General features: G+C 46.4%; 1 protein-coding gene and 2 non-coding genes across 3 annotated transcripts in view; all 3 read right to left on the reverse strand.

The window, feature by feature from the left end:
- Positions 1-1,391: 1,391 nt before the first annotated feature.
- On the reverse strand, positions 1,392-1,464 carry TRNAK-UUU (transfer RNA lysine (anticodon UUU)). The gene has a single exon. It is a non-coding gene; the product is annotated as a tRNA-Lys (tRNA).
- Positions 1,465-4,787: 3,323 nt separating this feature from the next.
- TRNAF-GAA (transfer RNA phenylalanine (anticodon GAA)) lies at positions 4,788-4,860 on the reverse strand. The gene has a single exon. It is a non-coding gene; the product is annotated as a tRNA-Phe (tRNA).
- Positions 4,861-9,103: 4,243 nt separating this feature from the next.
- Positions 9,104-20,485, reverse strand: part of OSBP (oxysterol binding protein) — a 33,778-nt gene continuing 22,396 nt past the window's right edge. The window contains exons 10-14 of the mRNA XM_060018962.2: positions 14,966-15,069; positions 13,492-13,587; positions 12,562-12,743; positions 11,557-11,777; positions 9,104-11,454 (exon numbers count right to left, since the gene is read on the reverse strand). Coding sequence (XP_059874945.1) covers positions 11,312-11,454; positions 11,557-11,777; positions 12,562-12,743; positions 13,492-13,587; positions 14,966-15,069 — 746 coding nt within the window. The 3' untranslated portion in view covers positions 9,104-11,311. The remainder of the gene's footprint in view (positions 11,455-11,556; positions 11,778-12,561; positions 12,744-13,491; positions 13,588-14,965; positions 15,070-20,485) is intronic.

Raw genomic sequence — 20,485 nt, forward strand, 5'->3', positions numbered from 1 at the left:
CAACACAAGTCACGTGAATACGGGTTCACGATCTTCACATATTGGGAACATATTTCTTTGAAATGGTTTCTTACCTGTTTCAGTGTGTCTTTTGTTCCCTCCCTAGACTGAAAGCTCTGTAATAATAATAGCTGCAACGTACTGCATGCTCGCTTTGGGGCAAAGACTCTACTAAGCACTGTTGCATGCATTGTTACCTCATTTAATCAGCACAGGTTTATGAGAGGGATGCTGTTACTATCATTCCCTTGCTCCTGATGAGGAAGCTGTGCTTTGGAGAGAAGAAAATTGTGGGTCTGTGTAGGCACAGGGTAAGGCATTCAGCTTGGAGGGTGAAGGGGTGAAGGCCCTGCCTCCCACTTGAGTTCTATGTCCACCTTCGCCCTGCCCCACCGATCAGCGTCCTTTGGGTACGTTAGGTACCATAGTCCATCACCTAAGAGGGCAGCTGACTCAATCAGCCCACATCCCCATCCTGTTAATGAGTTCAAGATCGACTTTCTTCTGTTGCCTGGCAGAAGCAAGGAAGGCTCAGTCTCCAGGTAGGCAAGGATGTACCTGGTCCCTTCACCTCACAGGGAAGATTAGTTTAGTCTTGGTGAATCCATGCCTGAGCTCTTGTGTCCACAACCCGACTTCCTCAAAACTTCTCAGGAGCCAAATGCTGTCCTTATTAATTTGCAGTCAGTGGGAGCTAACATTTTTGTTTTTCAAACTCCAGGACACTTCGCATTCCAGCCCCTCAAACGCACTCTTTCCCAGCAGGCACCCTCCTTCTCCCACCAGCAGAAGCTACCATCTCAACCTCAACTTCTCCCTGGATTCAGGGTCACACTTTGGGGCTTAGCGGAGAGACTGGACCTCGGTAGGGAGGGGGAGCTGCCCTGCCTGGTGCTTCAGTTTCTAGATGGCATCTCTTCCTTTTCAGAGCGCAAAAAATATTCTCTAGAAGGGTAGCAAGGTGGAGTGGAAGGGTGCGGGATCCGTCCCACAATCCTCAGGCACCCTGAGGGAGGGAACCCGAGAGAGAGGGTCTGCAGGGCTCGCTCACGGAGAGCGAAGGGAGGCGGCGACTGCGGGAGCCCCAGCGACTTCCTGAAGGCTTCGTCCCCCTTTCTTTAATTGCAGCAGTAGTTGAGACCAAGCAGCCCAGTCGGCGGCTGCCGAGTAAGCCAGCTTATTTAGACCCTACAGCGATGCACTGCGAATCTCCTGGAGGTCTCTGCACAAAGGCCCGTGGTGTCTGCCTGCCTTTTACCCCCGGGAAGTGGTTGGAAACGCAGGGTACACGCTCCACATTTTACTCCCTTTTCCAAAGGCAACCGGCTAAAAATCAGAGGCCCCTAAAGCTAGTTCTCACTTTTAAAATACCTGTTAAGAAAAAGAAACTCCGCCCGAACAGGGACTTGAACCCTGGACCCTCAGATTAAAAGTCTGATGCTCTACCGACTGAGCTATCCGGGCTCACAACGAAGTCTCTCACTCCGGTGAGTGAAAGCCATGTAATCGTTTGCGCTGCAGCTAATGGGCGGGATACCGAATGAGTTTCCGGACTCCTCCTTTGTGTGTGATTCAATCCAATTCCAGTCCAGAGATCCCACGGCGCCGGGCAGGCGAAGTGGGGAGTGTGGAAAGGTGATTAAGTCGTTCTCTGGCAGATGAATACAGATTTCTCAAATAAAACAGAACACGTCCTCTTTTATATAGAGACCCCTTGGCAAACGTGAATCCTGATTTCTGCAAAACCCTGCGGAGGGAGGAGAAGCCGCTTACTCACTGTCCCCGCCCCTCCGCGATTCCTTGCCCTAAACCCAAAGCGCACAGGGTCGGAGACCACAGTTCAGTGTTAAAGGTACCAAGCTGCTACTTCTCCCGAGAAGCGCCACTTCGCAGTTCCTTGTTCCCATCCTAGGCGCCCACGAAACGGATGAGCTGAAAGAGACGATCTGGGATCCAGCCAGAAGTGGTGGCAGCCACCACCGCCCTGGGCTCTAAGAGCGCGCCCGCGCCCCGCTCGCCACCCTCGCCAGCCCCGCCCCGACGGGCCTGGCCTTTGCGCACGCGCGCTCACCCCACTCTGGGTCGGCTGAACCCACCTCCCTCCACTTCTCAAGCGTACACGCCACTATTTTCGTACTACAGATCCCGCTATACCTTTTCAATCCTCTGGGCCTTGGCTCACGGTGTTCCCTCTAACTGGAATGCAACCTCCCTTTCACTTCTTCCCCCTCGTCCGCCCAAAGCACTTTTGAGGACTCAGCTTAACCTCCATTCCACCGGGGAAGCTCTTGGTGACCCGCACCATCCCTGGTCTCCACCCCTGCACTGTGGAGCTACTATAGAGCTGGTAGCAGACCTTTGGGACCCTGTAATCAATGCTTTAATAGAGGAATATATACTTTGGTAACACTGAGGAATGACTAGAAGGTGGGTAGAGCCGAACCTGGCAGGAAAAAAAGACATTAGAACCGTGCCTTGAAAGGTGAGTAGGGGTGTGCCAGGCTTGCGAGCTTGGTGATGCAGGCAGACACACCTGTATTCTCGGAGCTTCCTGCATGTATCCAAATACTTCCCAAAGGGATTCCTCAGGCTGGAAACTGGGAAGGGTTTGCCCTTTTAGGGCAAAGGCCCAACATTTCCTAGGAGTATGGTGCCCACCTTCATGGTCCCGAGGTGGTTGACCTTCGTTCAGAGCACTTTTTCCTCGGGAGCAATAATAAAACTCTCACCCTTCCCTCTTACCTGTGTGTGACACTTTAAAGCATGCTGTCTGGGTGGATAGAGATTTATTTGTTTATTTTTATTGGCTCAGGGCATTGTGGGGGCCGTCAAGTCTAGAATCTGTTGGGTTGGCCAACAAGCTGGAAATTCAGGTAAGAGTTGATGTTGCATCTTGAGTCCAGCTTCAGCAGGGCAGCCAGCTGGAGGCTCATGCAGGCTTTCTGTGTTACAGTCTTGAGGAGAATTCCTTCTTCATCAGGAACCCCCCGTCTTTGTTCTTAAACCTTCACCTGATTGGACGAGGCACACCCACATTATGGAGGGTAATGTGCTTTACTCAGAGTCTACTGATTTAAATGTTAATCACATCTAAAGAATACCTTCACAGCACCACCTAGGCTGGCATTTGGGCACCATAGCTAGCCAAACTGACACATAAAATTCACCATCACACGTGCCGACATACATCATGCAAAGTTTGAACTGCCCGATCTATTCATCCACCATTTTGTTTTCCTTCCTTTTGATGATCATTGAATTTTTCAGAGTCCCTTAAGCAAAATGTATCCTTCCACCCAAGAGCGCAAAGTTTTGGGGGCTGAAGCCCCTCATCAGCAGGCATCTTGGCACAGATTAACAGAAAGGGGAGGACAAATAATAAGTCCAAAAGCAATAGTTCTCCATGTTGCCTTTTATGTGAGGACTAGGTCTCATTCCTCTCTCCCCATGTCCCAGCCTGGGAGCTGGCAGAAAAGAAAGCATTCCCTGAGCGTGTGTTCCATTGCACTGCCTTGAATGGAGTGGCTTATCGTCTTAACACGACTTTTTTTTTTTTTTTTTGGTGGGCTTCTCACTGTTGTGGCCTCTCCCGTTGCAGAGCACAGACTTCGGACGCGCAGGCTCAGTGGCCATGGCTCACGGGCCCAGCCGCTCCGCGGCTTGTGGGATCCTCCCGGACCGGGGCACGAACTCGTGTGCCCTGTATCGGCAGGCGGACTCTCAACCACTGCGCCACCAGGGAAGCCCGATATTTTATTTATTTATTTATTTTTAAGATTCATTCCAGCTTCCAAATCTCCCTTTCCTCCACCCCCATCCCAGGCCAGAGCGGACAGCTCTGGAAGCCTGGGACCAGGTGAGATGGCTGATTCCTGGGGTGTTTCCTGGTGATCCCCACCAAGGTCTTGTCCGGTGGTGGTGAGAACAAATTAGCTGATGGACACAAATGCATTTTGAAACCTGAGAGATGAGAATAAGAAATTACCAGTCTCTTCTGAAATCCACGTCGTCCTGACTATAGTTTCTGAGTATCTTTCCGGGGCCGCGGTGTGGGGTGGAGGGGCGCATCCAGAGATGTGTGGGGATATGATGTACAATAGTGGTTTGCGATTTAGCGAATAAAAATACAGTTAAATTTGAATTTCAGAAAAATAACGAATGTGTATTATGTCCCATGCCAATGTTTGGGAGGCTTATACTAGAAATAGTCCTTGTTTCTCCGAAATTCAAATTTAATTGGGCGTCCTGTATTTGATTTGATAACGCTAGTGTAGACATACACCAGAAAGGAATTCCAACCCTACCCCACCCCGCCGCCGCCACCATCAGCAAAAGCTGTCCTTGTTATTGTTAAACCCCAAGCTGAAATCGACGATTTCTTTCGGTGCAGCCCCGCGCCCCGCACGTGGTGGCTCCATGACCGCCAGTTCCCCCTGCGGAGCGTCGGCGCGCCTGTCCCAGCGGAGAGAGAGTCCAACACCGGCAGCTCCTGGAAAGTGGTGGGCAAGAAGCCGGCGGGCTGGGATGAATTAGAAAGCGAACGGCGCACCGTGTGTGGGGAGAGCCCGCCGGCCACACAGAGCAGCCACACAGAGCAGCTTAAAAGCAAAGACATAAATCCCTTTACGGTTTCCTCCTTCCCAGAGAAAAGAAAGAAAACTGGCCTGTTCTTCCGCATCCACCCAAGCACATTATCATCCATGCTCAAGTGAGACCTGGGCAGCAGCCTGAGATCCCCGCCTCACAGAGGGGTAGACGAGTGCGCACGTTATTGGAAAGAGGATAGTCACAGAAACCCGGGATCGAACCAGGGACCTTTAAATCTTCAGTCTAATGGTCTCCCAACTGAGCTATTTCGGCTTTCCTTGGAAGAGGTTTCCCTCATATCTGTAATGAAATAATATCTGTTCCATTGCAGTAAAAAGGATTCGGATATAGGTTCAGCTGGAGGTAGGCACTTAAATATTAGAGGTGATGAGGCAAGGCCTCTGTTTATAAGCTAGATGTGATAAATAATTTTACTTTTCTCTGTTTTAACTACCCTGCAATTTGCTTTTCTCATTTAAAACTAAATCGTGGAGGGTTTCCCTAGTGGTGCAGTGGTTGAGAGTCTGCCTGCCGATGCAGGGGATGAGGGTTCGTGCCCCAGTCCGGGAGAATCCCACATGCCACGGAGCGGCTGGGCCCGTGAGCCATAGCTGCGGAGCCTGTGCTCTGCAATGGGAGAAGCCACAGCAGTGAGAGACCTGCGTACCGCAAAAAAGAAAAAAGGTTAAAAATAAAACATGGACTTTTTTTTTTCATGTCAGCTATGTACGTAGACCTATTTCATTCTTTTTAACCCACGCACAGTATCGGATTGTATGCCTATAACACAATCCATGTAATCAAATACCTAATGATGGACATTTTGACTTTTTTCCCCTAGGTTTCATTATTAAAAACAATACTGCAGTGACTATCCTTTTGTATTTGTTTTCCTTGTGACAAGGCAGATTTCGCAAGGCCAAAATACATGAACATTCTGAATTTTTCAGATATTGTCAAAGTGGTCTCAAGAAGTGTATGCAAGAGGACAGACAGGAAGGCCATTTATAAAATTTCAAGTGTCAATTTTCAATGTTACCTCCTGATGAAGTATACATAGAGTCATTGTATCTGTATGTTAAAAGCATTGATTTGCTAAACCTATTTAAAGTATACCTCAATTTTTGTAATCTCATCTTGACGTTTAAAAAATTTGAAACAGGAACTTCCCTGGTGGCGCAGTGGTTGAGAGTCCGCCTGCCGATGCAGGGGGCACGGGTTCATGCCCCGGTCTGGGAGGATCCCACATGTCGCGGAGCGGCTGGGCCCGTGAGCCATGGCTGCTGAGCCTGCGTGTCCGCAGCCTGCGCTCTGCAGTGGGAGAGGCCACAGCGGTGAGAGGCCCGCGTACCGCAAAAAAAAAAAAAAAAAAAAAAAAATTGAAACATATAGACATTGTCAAAATGTGGAATTGGCTCAGACCTCTCAAACTCTGAGAAGCGAGCTGTGGTTTAATAATATCCCCTAATATGCTGGTTTATTCCACCTCCTCCTCTCATTTCATAATTTTGTGACCCTTGCGTTTATATATATATATATATATATATATATATATATATATATATATATATATATATATATATATAATTGCACTAGCCCTAACCCTAATTGAATCAGAATCTCTGCAGATGGGGCTCAGGATTATATATCTTTTAACTTGCAGGTGATTTTAATGTGCAGCCTCTCTCAGCATCTCATTCCTCAGTTCTCACAAAAATGTAGCCATTACATTTGGACCCATGTTTTAAGTCGCTTACTCAACCTCTCCACAGGCTCCTCCAACTCAGAATGCCCCAAAATGAACCCATCTTTCCCTCTAGACTTGTTTAGCTTGCTACCACCTTCCTTCTAAGTTTCCTGAGCAAGAAAAATACAAGTTTCTCCCTTCCTCCCTCCCTCTGCTCTCCACCAATAATCATACTCAAGTGCTGTTCATTCCAGTCAATACTGGAATCCCTGCACTTCTCTTCATTCTCACAACTGCTCCAATCTCTTAATTGATCTGACTACCTGTCAATCATTTTCCACACTGGAACCTATCACCCTGCTTACAAATCTTTCACTGGCTCCCTTGCTGAAAACGAAAACCAAGGTTTCTTTATGTGGTATATGAAGACTTCCATGACTTGGGCCTTACCTCTCTCCATCACTGTATCAGTGCCCTCTCCTTGACCTTAAACTCCAGCCATTCATACAGCCATCCAAAAGCAGGATGCTTTCCTCGACTTTGCTCTCCATCTTTATCCATGCAGCATCTTACAGGGTGCCCTTTCCCTAACCCCTATCAAACCTGCACCTCTCAACTCAGATACTTTCTCCTAGTTGTATTGAATAGAAGGCTTCCCTGCCATGTCTTTATCCCCTCCCTCCCCACTCTCTATAGGCTTGTTGCCCCTCTACAGTGCTTTCATGCCATTTATCAAACTAGATCGTAATTGCCCGTTTATCTGAGCTCTTTCTTGCCATTTGTATCTCTAATGTTATGTTATGTAACAAGCTGGAAGTCAATGTTTAATGAATGAACGAATGGAGACATTCCTAGCCATACCTCTCTCAGGGCCAACTGGTTCTTTACTAACTTCTTAAATCACCTGGTCAAACTGAAGTGTGACCTCTGCAAGGCTACTGACAGAAGATTCTGAGCTCCTTAGTTCTTGCCTTTAAAGATGCCTCATCTGACCATCTTGCTTCAGTGACCCCGGGGGATCACTGTGAACCCCAAAAGGAGCACTCTACTTGAAAAGACAGTAGGGAGGAAAGACTGAGGAGAACATAACCACAGATTATTTTATGAGCTTCAGAAGGGAAAGCCAGGGAAGGATTGAGGGATGCCTCCCACAGGGCAGGGCACAGTACTGGGCAAAAGCTTTATGAACTTTTAGAAGCTCTAAATTTTGATAGTCTTAGGGTTTCACAAGGTATATACCTTATAGTGAATAAATTCTAGACTTTTCTACACTTCCTTTTAGGACTCTACTATAGGTTGATTTTCACTTATCTTGCAGACCTTTGAAATGTATAGGTTTAACATATTTGTGGGACTTCAGAGGTCCCTGACAGGTGTAATTTTGAATCATGAGAAAGCTACACTCCTCGCGATCCACATCTCAACCCATTATGTCACAGGAGCCCATTAAAGGACTAAAGTTTCAGGTACATTGGACCCTACTGGAGGAAATTACATACCATACGGTATTCAAAATTGCAGGATGCAGCTCTCACAAGCGTCAAGGGTCGACTACCGTGGTTTTTAGCTTGCCAGAAAAAAAAAACGTTGCCGATACTTAACATCAAGGCTAAGTGGCCTTCCCAGGAACCAGGCTAGAAAAGATGACCCCTGACAACATAGCTGATTTTGTGGGCATGAGAGCCTTGAGAAACCAAGGAGCCAGGAGGCTGAACTTCAAGAATGCTCCTTCCGGGACATCCCTGGCGGTCCAGTGGTTAAGACTTCATACTTCCAACGCAGGGGGCGTGGGTTCAATCCCTTGTCGGGGAACTAAGATCCCGCATACCACACGGCATGGCCAAAAAAAAAGAATGCTCCAATGCGCCTTCCTTCACGTGGGACTCCCAAAATAATATTATCGACATTAAGAAGCTTCTGGAAACAGAGAAACGCATTTCTGCACGATGTATGATCCAGGAGGAAATGACTTAACTACCAGCCGCCTTCCAACCCAGTTTCTCAGAGCACAAGTTTGTAAAGGTCACAAACTCTGGGGTTAAACCAACCCAGCTCTGAATTCCAGTACTGTGACTAACCAATCAGCTATGTGACCTTGAGTAAATTTATTTATTTTTTGAGCGCCTTTCCTCATATTCAACGTGACAATTGTAAAATATACTTCTTGAAATTGTTTAAGTGGAAGCCTGGCAATGCTGAGAGCTCCAGTCTCAGCACTCTGGATGCAGAAGCAGATGCTCAGTGATGTGCGGGCCCCTCTCCGGGCAGGAATTGGCGCTCACCCTCATCGGAGGCCTCTCCATTCCCCTTCGATCACTTTGGCCACCTTCTCCCCTCCCTAAACTGTGCAGAGAAAAACTGAACAAGCATCTTCACTGTCCTTTACTTCTCTCCAAGGTCTTCAAATCAGTACTCAATTGCTTATGTTTCAAAATACAGAATTTGAATCCTTACACGGAACAGCTAACTAAGATCCTGAAAATCTAAATGGGCAAGAGAGATGAAATTCAAGAACTTTTATTTTTTGAGGTGAAACAGGCCCAGTACCAAAAACACTAGAAACCGTTCCCCTATGGCAAGGTGGGACCCTGACAGTGACATGGCACTAAAGCGTCGGGGGCTCTTAAAACTACTCATGTGGTCATTAGGTCCTCTGGAATGTTGTTGAATAGTCGAAGCATCTGGAAATCCGCGCCCAGTTTTTCTTTCCATCTCCCATGAAGATCAAGTTCCCAGACTGCCAAGAAAAAATCACCCAGGGGCCACTTCTCCGCCTCTTCCCACTGCCTCCTCCTTAAGTAGAAGTGAATCAGACAAACAATATGACTTTTTAAAAATTATTTAATTTAGTAGTTTTCTTGGAAAAAAAACAATAAGGCAAAAAAACCGAAAATATATATAGTTTTGTTTTGTTTTCATGTGACTTTATTTCACCTGAAGGACTCGAAGCCTCTTCCATTAGCAGGAACCTCACTGGGGATCAGGCTGGAAACGTAGTGCAGACAATGGGGAGCGGGAGCGGGAGACAGAGCAGGGAAGTTCCGTCTGTTTGGGGAGTTCCCGCTGTCTAAAGCTCCGTCCCCACTCCAGTTACATCAACGCTTTTATGGGCCTCCTTCAAAGAAGCAGCCCTGGAATAATCCCTTGCTTACGCTGGGAGCTGGGATCACTGGGATCGAGCTGAGTTCGCAGGAGGAACTTCCCCAGGAGGTGTCCCTGTCTCAAGTTCATCACAGCTAGGAAGGAAGGGATGGCGGGGAAGGAGTAAGATGCTATTTACCCAGTACAGGTCCAATCTCCCTGCCGGGACGGCTCCCTCTGGAATGATTCTCCCCCCAGGACCCACGCTGGCTGAGGCTCGGCAGTTACGGAACAGAAACGAAAAGCACTAACGGGAAGCGTACACGGAAGGCACCTCATTTGTGATCCTCAGCCAGGGGCGGGTGGCACGGCGGGGTCAGATTTCTGAACAAGACAACTTAAACAAGTACAGAAGGAAAAAATGAAAGAAACCAGGGCCCAGCAGGAGCAGTTCTCTTCCCCACCCCACGCGACGGCGCCCCGACTCCTAGGAAGAAGGCTCTTTTGGGGATCAGCTCTGTGTGCTGAGATCTGGACAGAGGCAGGCTCAAACCGGAAATTACCCTCCTGACTTTCTACCCACACTCTTCCTAGTAAGAGAAGGAAAAAAGGTAGGAAAGAGGTTAGGATTTCATTTTCAAGAGTCAGGTAATTAGAAGAGCAGAGTTTAGACAGCAGTGGGCACCTCATGATACAAACCATGGACAAGGTCCCTGCTCAGGAACCGCTGGGCGGGATCCTGATCAGGTTTGGAATCTGTCTGCCCCTGAAAGAGGGAAAGCAGAGGGGGCTCCAATCCACATCAGTGTGTCCAAGAGAGAGTCCCAGGGAGACAAGTGATATCAAAAATCAAGATTCTTAATGGGAAGAAGGAAAATCAAACCAAAAAAGAATTAGATTTTTCTCTACATATATATACTATACAGATACTTAACGCATTATTCCAGAGGTGGCTCCAGTCCATGGGGCTTGAGAGATGGTGAAAACTTATTCCAGATAAACTCCTTCTCTCAGATTCTGAAGTATATCAGAATGGGACAGGTAACGCTTTGCTCCACAGGGCACAAACCCGAAGCAGTACTGCGTGGAGGGAGAAGAGAGGAAAGGCAATGAAGGATGGGGGAGAGGAGGAGCGGGGAAAGCAAGAGTGGCCAGCAGTGTTCTTCCATCCTGCCTCGTGTTCTCAGAAGTTCTCCGCCTGAGCAAGTCCGTAAAACCCCTTTGTGAGGATAACGCAAGCCTCCTACCGACCACCCAAGTGGCCCCGGGTGCTGTCAAAGAAGATGGAGAACAGCAGCAGGGTGTTTTACGCGAGTGAAGATCGAAACTTCCAAGAATTTAACTCTGAACGTCCCGGCCTTGCAAAACAGTCCTCTCGCCAGTGTTCCAGTGCCACGGTTTTCTCCGCACCGACACCCCGTTCAATTGACCCCATCTGTGAACACTTCATAACGTCACGCCCAAGCTCCACCACGAGCATTCACGATGCCTCTGTTGGTAAGTCTTACGTGGTGTTTCTTTTTAAAGGGAACCTCTAAAATCAGCTCTCGCTCTGAACTGCACCGGACGCCCCCCGCGTCATCCTCTTCCGCAGGTCCTGGCTGGGCAGGCTCTGTGAGGGGAGGGTGAGGGACAGCATCTCAAACAGGGGCAGAGGGAGAGGAAAGGGTCAAGAGCACGTGACTCTGCAGAAGCGGGACGACACTAGCACTCAGCCAGGACGCCTCTCCCTCACACACACGGTATCCAGAATGTCGACTTCAGTTTCAATCAGCTAAGGCAACCAGCCAATCACCGCCAATGGTGTCTGCTTCTGGTGATTGATTTGGAAAAAATGATTGGTTAAGACAGACAAACTTGAGGAAAGCTCTCCGTAAGAGAGTCACAACTGCCAGCTTTCCCGCGCATCCTCTGTCCTCTTCTCCTTTGGATCCTCCTCCTTTTGTCACGGCCGGTTCAGAAAATGTCCGGGCACGAGCTCCAGTCCTGTTTCTCTTTACACTCCCAGTATCCTCCCCTATAAATATGGGTTAACTCCTTGGTAACAGGGTCCTTCTTCCGCTCGAACCACAGTGCCTTGTAGGGATCGTAGGGCGTGCCTAAAAGGGAAAGAGGGTGAAGAAAAACAGAATCAGAGCCGAAAACACATGGGCGTTTGCCACGCGTCGGGACTGGGAAACAGAGTAGAAGGCGTCCACTACCATCCTCCGTGGCTTTCATAGCTTCGGCTTCTCTCTTCTTTCTGGAAAGTCTCTGTTTTTCCTCCAGGCGCTGCTTCTCTGCATTTGCTTCATCCCAGCGCCCATTCTCCATCAGTCTCTGGTCGGGCCGTAATCGGCTGTCTGTGGGGGCAGTGCCAGCTTCCCAGGCATTGAGAGTTAGAGCCAGCTCTGAGAAGTAGTACATGTTTTCTGCATTCTTCCTAAAAGTAAAGGGTGAGAAAGAGGAAGGGTAATGCCAGAGCTGAGACCCTTGTTAGTTAAAGAGCACCAACTAAGTTCACTACAAGGGCTACATCACCCTGGCTGTGCTACAGATGGAAAGACTCCAGGACCAACCACATCAGGTTCACCTAATTAAGAGACCCGACTGGACCATTCCCCGTCCCCTCCCCAGGATCACTCAACTGGATAGTTTTCTGGGCCTGTGCTATGCTCAGGTGAAATTAGGAAGGATGAAACATTCTACTAAATAAAACTTCTTTCTTCCTGTTTCCTTCGCTTTCTTTTTAACCTCTTTCTGGGATAACCTTGGCTATTACTGAGGACTGAACATATTAAATAATGACAGGAGACAAATGGCCTCCACCTTAATTTCTTTCCAAAGTCCTGCACATTATCTCAGGGACCTTTATACTGCTGCTAGGCCTTTGGGCCACAGGTGGTGGGCATCTTTCTCCTCTAGCCACTTCTGAATAGTTCTACTCTAAATTATAGAAAAACATCCTTCGGAATCACAATCCAAAGGACCTTTAGGAAACACCAAATGTTTCTGGCAGACGTGGTTTGAGTGGTTTGAACTTTCCTGGGACAAGGCACGCTACAACCCAACCACACGGGGACCACCTTCTGGTCATATCTCCAGGTTCCGATGTCCCGCGCTCAGTCCCTCACAGAATTAAGTGGGAAGGAAGGCAGAAATGCCGCAACACCGCTCCAAGGCTGAGGTCACAGCAGGACCCGGGCGGGACCCACACTGATACTCACGGTAAAGGATTCCGCTTCCACAGCATGACCCTGCTTTCCTCTGCTTCGTGGCCTCGCTGCCGAGCGTCACCCCCGTTTTCCCCGATGACTGGCTGTACTTTGAAACACTCCATTTTCTCATCCCACGTCCCCAGAAGGGCAAAGTGAACTTTTCCTGATGGGTCTGTCACTTCCCCTGTCACCTACAGAGGGAGAGCAGGGCTCTGGAGTACGGCATTCGCTGTGTCAGCTTCCCTGACTACTCTGGACACCGAAGTCCTAGGGTAAATACTGGTTAAATCCTGTTATGACAAACTCCGTGGAATCATTCAAATTATTTTGTTATGTTTTCTTGAGCTGCTTAAAATAACTGAGTCACGAGTTGGAGGATTCATTACCATTTTGTTGTACAGATTTTTGTTGTAATGATATATGTAGGAGAAGGATCTGACTGTCCTCAGAATTATGTTATATTCTTCTCTCCAGAAAGCAGAGAGAGCCACAAACAGATTTCTTCACTCTCCCATCAAAACTCCCGGCACAATTCCACTGCGGTGGTACCAGAACTCTCACTCAGACTTCAAGGTACCCATGCCTCCTTCCGGTAACCCTTTCCTTCGTCCTTCCTCGGTGTTGCCCATTTTCAAATCTCATTGCTCTTTTGTTTTCTGGCCACGCCTGCACAGCTTGCAGAATCTTAGTTCCCCGACCAGGGATCGAACCGGGGCCCACGGCAGTGAAAGCACCCTAACCACTGGACCGCCAGGAAATGCCGATCCCTCATTGCTCTTGACTTTTATTCTCTAACTTGTTGTCTTTTGCTGACTTTCTCCTTTATCTCTCCTTTTTTTTGAACACACACAATCTATCCACCTACACCAGCTCCAAAGGAACAGACTTTCTATGGGATACACACTAAGTGAAAAACATTTTAATTTCAACTTCTCTTACCTTTCTTGCTACATCCCGAGAGAAGTAGCTATAAGGAACAAATTTAAGATTGCACTTGTCTCCTGTCTTGTGATTCACAATATCAATTTCACCAGACTATAAAAAGAAAAGAATCATGGATTGGTTTTATTAAGAATGGATGACTGGAATATATGCTAAGCCTCATTCATCATAATTCTTCTCAATCTTACATTCTAGCTTTCCTGTACTTAAGATTCAGGTCTTAGCCAACCTTGAGATGCTGTGGAATCCCTTTGTAATCTCGGTATGCCAGGTTGGAATCAAGGCCAAATGACCTTTTTTAAAATAACTGTGTCACATGTTCAGTGGCATAATTCGAACTTCAGCACACACATTGATGATATTCACATAATAATTTACCTTCCCAAACCAATCCTCCACTCGTACCCTTCATGAACTCTGTGCTTAAAGTATTCTACTCACGGTTTCAACCCTACATATGGTGGGCCTTTCTACACTTCATTCATTGCATTTTCTCCTCCTTTCTATCTTGCAAATCCCAAAAAGCTCTTTAAGACTCAGCTTCATTCCCACATCTACCGTGAAGCCTTTCCTGACTGCTTAGACAGAATTCCCTCTCTTTTCTGAATTTACTGCAACCACTGTCTTAAGAGCAAACTGACAATGAATTAGATAGTTTGACAGTTTGTTTGTTTGTTTATTTATGGCTACGTTGGGTCTTCATTGCTAAGTGCGGGCTTTCTCAAGTTCTGGCGAGCGGGGGCTACTCTTCGTTGTGGTGAGTGGGCTTCTCATCGCAGTGGCATCTCTTGCTGCAGAGCACGGGCTCTAGGCACGCGGGCTTCGGTAATTGTGGCACACAGGCTCAGTAGTTGTGGCTCGAGGGCTCTAGGCTCAGTAGTTATGGCGCACGGGCTTAGCTAATCCGCAGCATGTGGGATCTTCCTGGACCAGGGCTCGAACCCGTGTCCCCTGCATCAGCAGGTGGATTCTTAAGCACTGTGCCACCAGGGAAGCCCCTAGATAGTATTTTAGTACAGCTCTTACACTAGTCTATTTTGGCAAATACTTTTCATCCTACACATATCTGTCATATATCTCCAATGATAAAATAACTCTTGGCAGGACAGTGCCTCATATGACTTTGTATTCCCAAGACCTAGCACTCAGCTTGGCAACAAATGTTTGATGAATAATGAAAGGATGAAGGATGGGAGCCATGTTTATTATTTTCTTGTATTCTTCATAGTACCTAACACAGCCCTAGTACAGCAGTCACTGAATGAATGTTGTAACTTGGTCATTTATAGGTAATAGTTTGTGGTATAGAAACTCGGGGAGTTTGGGGGTGGGATTACTGCCTGAGAGAAATTCCTCAGGCAAAACTGATAAACCAGTAACAGCAGTCTGGGGCCAGTTCACACGTCCTAAATACTACAAAGATGGACGTATTCTTCTGAACTTCAGAAGCACGCTGAGTCCCTTTACTCACCTGATCGATCCACAGTTTGCCCACGATAATGTTGTGCACTGTCGTGGTAACTTTCTTCCAAGTGTAGTGGTGCCCAGTTGCGTGGAAGATACAGTGGATGCTACCTAGAAGCAGAGAGTGGCACACAAATTAAGCCAAATACTAGAAAAACAGCACCATGCTGGCTAGAAATAATGATGGACTGATTTGATTTTATCAATATTTCTTACTTTTAAAAAGAAAACAATAAGTCAAAAAGGACTTATAACCTTTATAAATGTTGGAAGCACTGACTGAATTTTTCATGTGATTTTAAAATTTATGAATAAAATATAACTAATGAGGACAAACATTGACAGCTGATACAGCTTAGCTGGGAAGTAATATTCTGCAAATGTAGAAATAAAAATGAAAGCAAAAACCCCAATCTTTTTACTAACTGTACCTGCTATACTAGCTGCAAAATTTACAGGAACAGGTCACATCTGCCCCAACATGAAAAAATAAAGCAGCATATGGAAAAGAGCACACACTGGTGGTCAGTACTGGGGACAAACCCTGTTGTGAGTAACTAGCTGTGTGACTTTAAGCAAACCACTTGTCTACCTATGGGCCTTAATAGTGGGGAAAAAAAAAAAAGGGGGGGGGGAGTAGTGGATAGAGCAGGGGCACCGGCTCCAACACTCATTCGATGTGTGAGCACGTGTTGCATAATAAAGAATTTGTCTGGTCTTTGTCCAACCTCTAAACGCTTGCAATTTCCCACGTGACAGTAGTGTCTTTGTTACTCATGAGGGCCCTGGTGATATATGCCAATGAGGTGCCTCAGGTGGGCCCCTAGATAGCTTATGCCAACAAGATGACTTAGGACGAGGGTGGGCCAGAAAGACCAACCATGTCATTAGAGAGCAGCGGCTGCGGGTCACCTGATACGGGCTAGATCTGGCCTCCTGACCTCCTGGGAATGATATTTCCTTCCTTCCAGGAAGGGAAGGAGGCCGGGATATTGAGTTCAGTCACGTGGCCAAGGATTTGATCAACTGTGCCCACACGATGAAACCCCAATAAAATCTCTGGACAAGGAAGCCTGGTGGAGTTTCTAGGATGTTAAACACATCAATGTGCCAGGAAGGTGCTGGGCCCTGATTTCATGGGGAGAGGGCATGGAAACTCATGTCCAGGATCCTCCCACACCCTCTGCTATGTGTCTCTCCATGGGGCTGGTCCTGATTTGTACCCTTTATAGCACTCAGTACGTAAGGTCTTCTCCTGTTCCTATAATCTCAAATGAATACCAAGCCAAAATCAGTGGCTTCAACAGAGGTGAGTGGAGATTCAAAATAATCCAAAAATTTCAGAAGATATACACATTAAATAATACAGTTAATTCCAGTAACGGTATAACTCTAAGCTCCCTCTGTAACCACTAATGAAACGAACACTAAACGTGGCTGAGGCGTGTCCTTCTTGTACAAAAAGGTTAAAGTAGCCCTGGTGGCTGCAGCAGCAGTCATGCTGATGAGGATAACACTGGTGACAACGACACTGACAGTAGCAATGGCAACTCTGCTGAGAACACCTGCTGTGTACCAGACAGGCTAGGCTAGGCTCTCCTCCCTCATTTACTCTTCACAGCCATCTTCAAAAACATTTGCTCTGCCTAACTATGGCCTAAATCGCTTGTTCTTCACCACTGCAGTCTAAGCCACCAGCAGCTCTTGCCCGAACCTCTTTTCGGCCTCCCGGCTTCCACTCTGGCCCCCCTTCAAGTCTCTAGTCAAAATGATCTGTTTAAAACATGTCATATCAACTTTCCACACCATAAAATCTCCCCATTACTCCCCACTGTAGTTAGAATAAAACTCAACTCCTTTCACGGTGTACAAGACGCTACAAGAGCAGGCTCCCGCCTACCCCCTCTGGTCTCATCCACCGCGTCCCCCTCCTCACTCTGAACCAGCTGCTGTGGCCTTGCTGTTTCTCATGCGTGCTATGCTTGCTCCATCCCCAGGGCCCTTATCTTTGGGGTTCTCTCTGCCAGTCATCTTTTGGTTTTGTTTCTTTTTGTTCTCAGGTCTCTGCTCAAATGTAACCTTTTCAGAGAAGTTCCTGACTCTGCTACAAGGGAACACACAACACTCTCCTTCCTCCATCATTCACCCCATCTCTGCTTACTCTATTTTCTTCACTGAACCACCACTATATAAAATCAAAGTACTTGTTTTATTTACTTTTGTGTCTACTTAAGAATGCAAGCTAAATGAGGGCAAAGGAGCTTTTGTTCACCATTATGTACCCAACTAGAAATAGTTACCAGCATATAGTGGGCACTCAAATATTTGTTGATACCTTAGCTGCAGGCTACATTTGTATCCTACTGCTGCTGAAACCAGCTATGACAAACTTTGTGGCTTAAAATAACACAACTTGGGACTTCCCTGGTGGCGCAGTGGTTAAGAATCCGCCTGCCAATGCAGGGGACACAGGTTCGAGCCCTGGTCCAGGAAGATCCCACACGCCGTGGCGCAACTAAGGCCGTGCGCCACAACTACTGAGCCTGCGCTCTAGAGCCCGTGAGCCACAACTACTGAGCCCGCATGCCACAAGTACTGAACCCTGTGTGCCTAGAGCCCGTGCTCCCCAGCAAGAGAAGCCACCGCAATGAGAAGCCCTCGCACTGCAATGACGAGTAGCCCCCGCTCGCCGCAACTACAGAAAGCCTGCACGCAGCAATGTGGTCCCAATGCAGCCCAAAACAAACAAAGAATAAATACATTTTTAAAAATAACACAACTTATTCTCTTACAGTTCTAGAAGTCAGAAGTCTAAAATCAAGGTGTCAGCAGGTGTGTGTTCCTTCTGAAGGCTCAAGGGGAAAATCCATTTTCTTGCTTTTTCCAGTTACTACAAGCCACCTGCATTCTTTGGTTTGTGGACCCTTCCTAGCATCACTCAAACCTCTTGCTTCTGTTGTCACTGACTCTGAACCTCCGGTCTCCCTCTTATAAATACCCTAGTTGATTACATTAGGCCCACAGAATAATCCAGGATTATCTCCCCATCTCCAGATCCTTAACCACATGTCCAAAGTTCCTTTCACTGTGTAAAGTGATAAATTCATAGGTTCCAGAGCTTAGGATGTGGATATATTTGGGGGCAGGGGGGCATTATTCAACCTACCACATCCTCATTTTACCAAATGAAGACTCTGAGCTTAGAGAGGTCAAATAATTTTCCCAAGGTCACAGAGCTAGTGACAGCTAGAGCTGAAGTTCAAAATAAGAGCAGAACATGTGTACAGTCCAATACCATAACCCTATATCCCACCCTGATGATGTACCTGTTGTTCTGCAGTGTCCCTTCCAGTTCACTGGGATGGTGGAAAAATAAAGAACACCCTGTGACGACCTTCGTTGAAAACTTGACAATAAGTTAAAGATCCCAAACCTGAGCCATTTAAAGTGTATAAAGGGGAAGACAGCCACTTGCAGAATGGTAGAGTAAGAACTTCCATGTATCAGCTCCCCAGTAAAATCAACAAGAACACACTAACAAAAGTGATCAGAATCAACTTTTTCATAACTCTGGAAATTAACCAAAGGCTTACAATACTCCAAGAAACATTTACTCAAGAAAAATGGCTGACTCTCAGTAAGCAAAATGAGCTTTGTGGCGTTTTAACTTGCCCCATTCCTATCCTTCTCTCCCCAGCTCAGCAGTAGCCTTGAAAACTGGTAGCCTCACAGTCATGGTAGCCGTGAAAACCAGCAAGCAGTCTAGCAAACACTGGAGGGAGTAGAACATGAAGCTCCCAAAGCCCAGCTCCAAAGTACTGTCATTCTCTGACCTATCTGGTGGCTCCCAGTAAACTCCCACTCACTGGGCTTATCTTTATTTGATCTGATTCTGCACCGCTCACCTCAGCCTTCTTCCTGGGGCAATTATCAACAATCCGGGGCAATTATTTAACACAACAGCTGCCACAGGTGGTGATAACAGTTGGAGCACTTGAAGAAATAATGGCCCCAAATTCCCCAGATTTGACGAAAAGCACTAAGCTCCACTTCCGAGAAGTCCAGTGAATGCCAAGTGGATCAACTCAAAGAGCACCACACTGAAACCGACCGTAATCAGACTAGAAAGACACAGACAAACAGAGGATCCAGAAAGCAGGAAGAGAGAAGTGATGCGTCACACACAAGTGATCCTCAGAAACCACGAAGGCCAGAAGGCAGTCGGATGACGCGTTCAAAATGCCGAAAGAAAAAGACCATCAAACCCAGAGTTCTATGTCCAGCAAAATTATCCTTCATAAACAAGGAGAACTAAGACATTCCCAGCAAAACAAAAACTGAAAGAATTCCTGGCTAGCCGATCTGCTCTTCAAGAAATGCTAAAGGAAGTCCTTCAGGCTGAAATGAAAGGATACTAGGCAGTAACTTAAATCTACCTTAAGAAATTAAGAGACCAGTAAAGGTAACAGCAATTAAACTACATAAAAGACACAAGCATACATCTATTTTTTGCTTATAACTTTTTTCTCCTATATGATGTAAAAGACAACTACATAAAGCAACAGTTATAAAACAATGTTGATGGAATTATAACGTAGAAAAATAGTTTGCATGAAAATAAAAGCACAAAGGAGGGAAAAGGTAATAGATCCATGTAAGTGCAAAGTCTTTATATCCTGTTGAAATTCACCTGGTATTAATCTGAACTAGATTATTAGAAGGTGTTAATTTTAATACCCAGGATAACCATAAAAATACCTTTAAAAAATATAGTAAAAGAAATAACAAGGAAATTAAAATGGTAAACTAGAAAAATATCTATTTAACACAAAAGAAGGAACGAATGGCAGAGTAGAGGAGGAACAAAAAGGACATAAGATGTACAGAAACAAAATACCAAAATGGCAGATGTGAATCCTAACTAATCAGTAATTATAATAAATATAAATGGATTAATCACTCTAATCAAAAAGCAGAAATTGGAAAAATGGATAAAATATATAAGGAGGACTTTCTGACTAAAGTGCTGCTGGGGCAGATTCAAGGTGCATGGAGCCCAGCAGTGTCATTGACACAGAGATCAACAGGCTGAGTGGTTGTTTCATTCATAATATCAAATTGTGATTCTTCTTGGGTTAGAGAACTCCAAACTATAAAATAATCCTCTATGTAAATGTATCTCTTTAAACTTGAAGCTACCACCCAATTCCAAAATGAGTGGATGAGCAAACTCATATTTACCCTCTACCGCAGTCTTCATAATTTTGCAAACTTCAATCATATTTCCTAGAAGCATTCTTTTTTCCAGACGGCAAGAATTCTAACCTTTTCAGTCAATTTTACTGGAAGACTCAGACTACCTTCCACCACCTCAAAAACCCATCCACCTGCCTACTCACTCACACCCCGTCCATCTGTCTTTCTTCAATGGCCTCTCTTGGCTTAATAATTTACCCTCTGAGAGCTGAACACCACTGAAAATGGATCGAACCCATGTCCCCTGCATTAGCAGGTGGATTTCTTAACC

Source organism: Delphinus delphis, chromosome 8 (genome assembly GCF_949987515.2).
Source record: "Delphinus delphis chromosome 8, mDelDel1.2, whole genome shotgun sequence".
Taxonomy (NCBI): domain Eukaryota; kingdom Metazoa; phylum Chordata; class Mammalia; order Artiodactyla; family Delphinidae; genus Delphinus; species Delphinus delphis.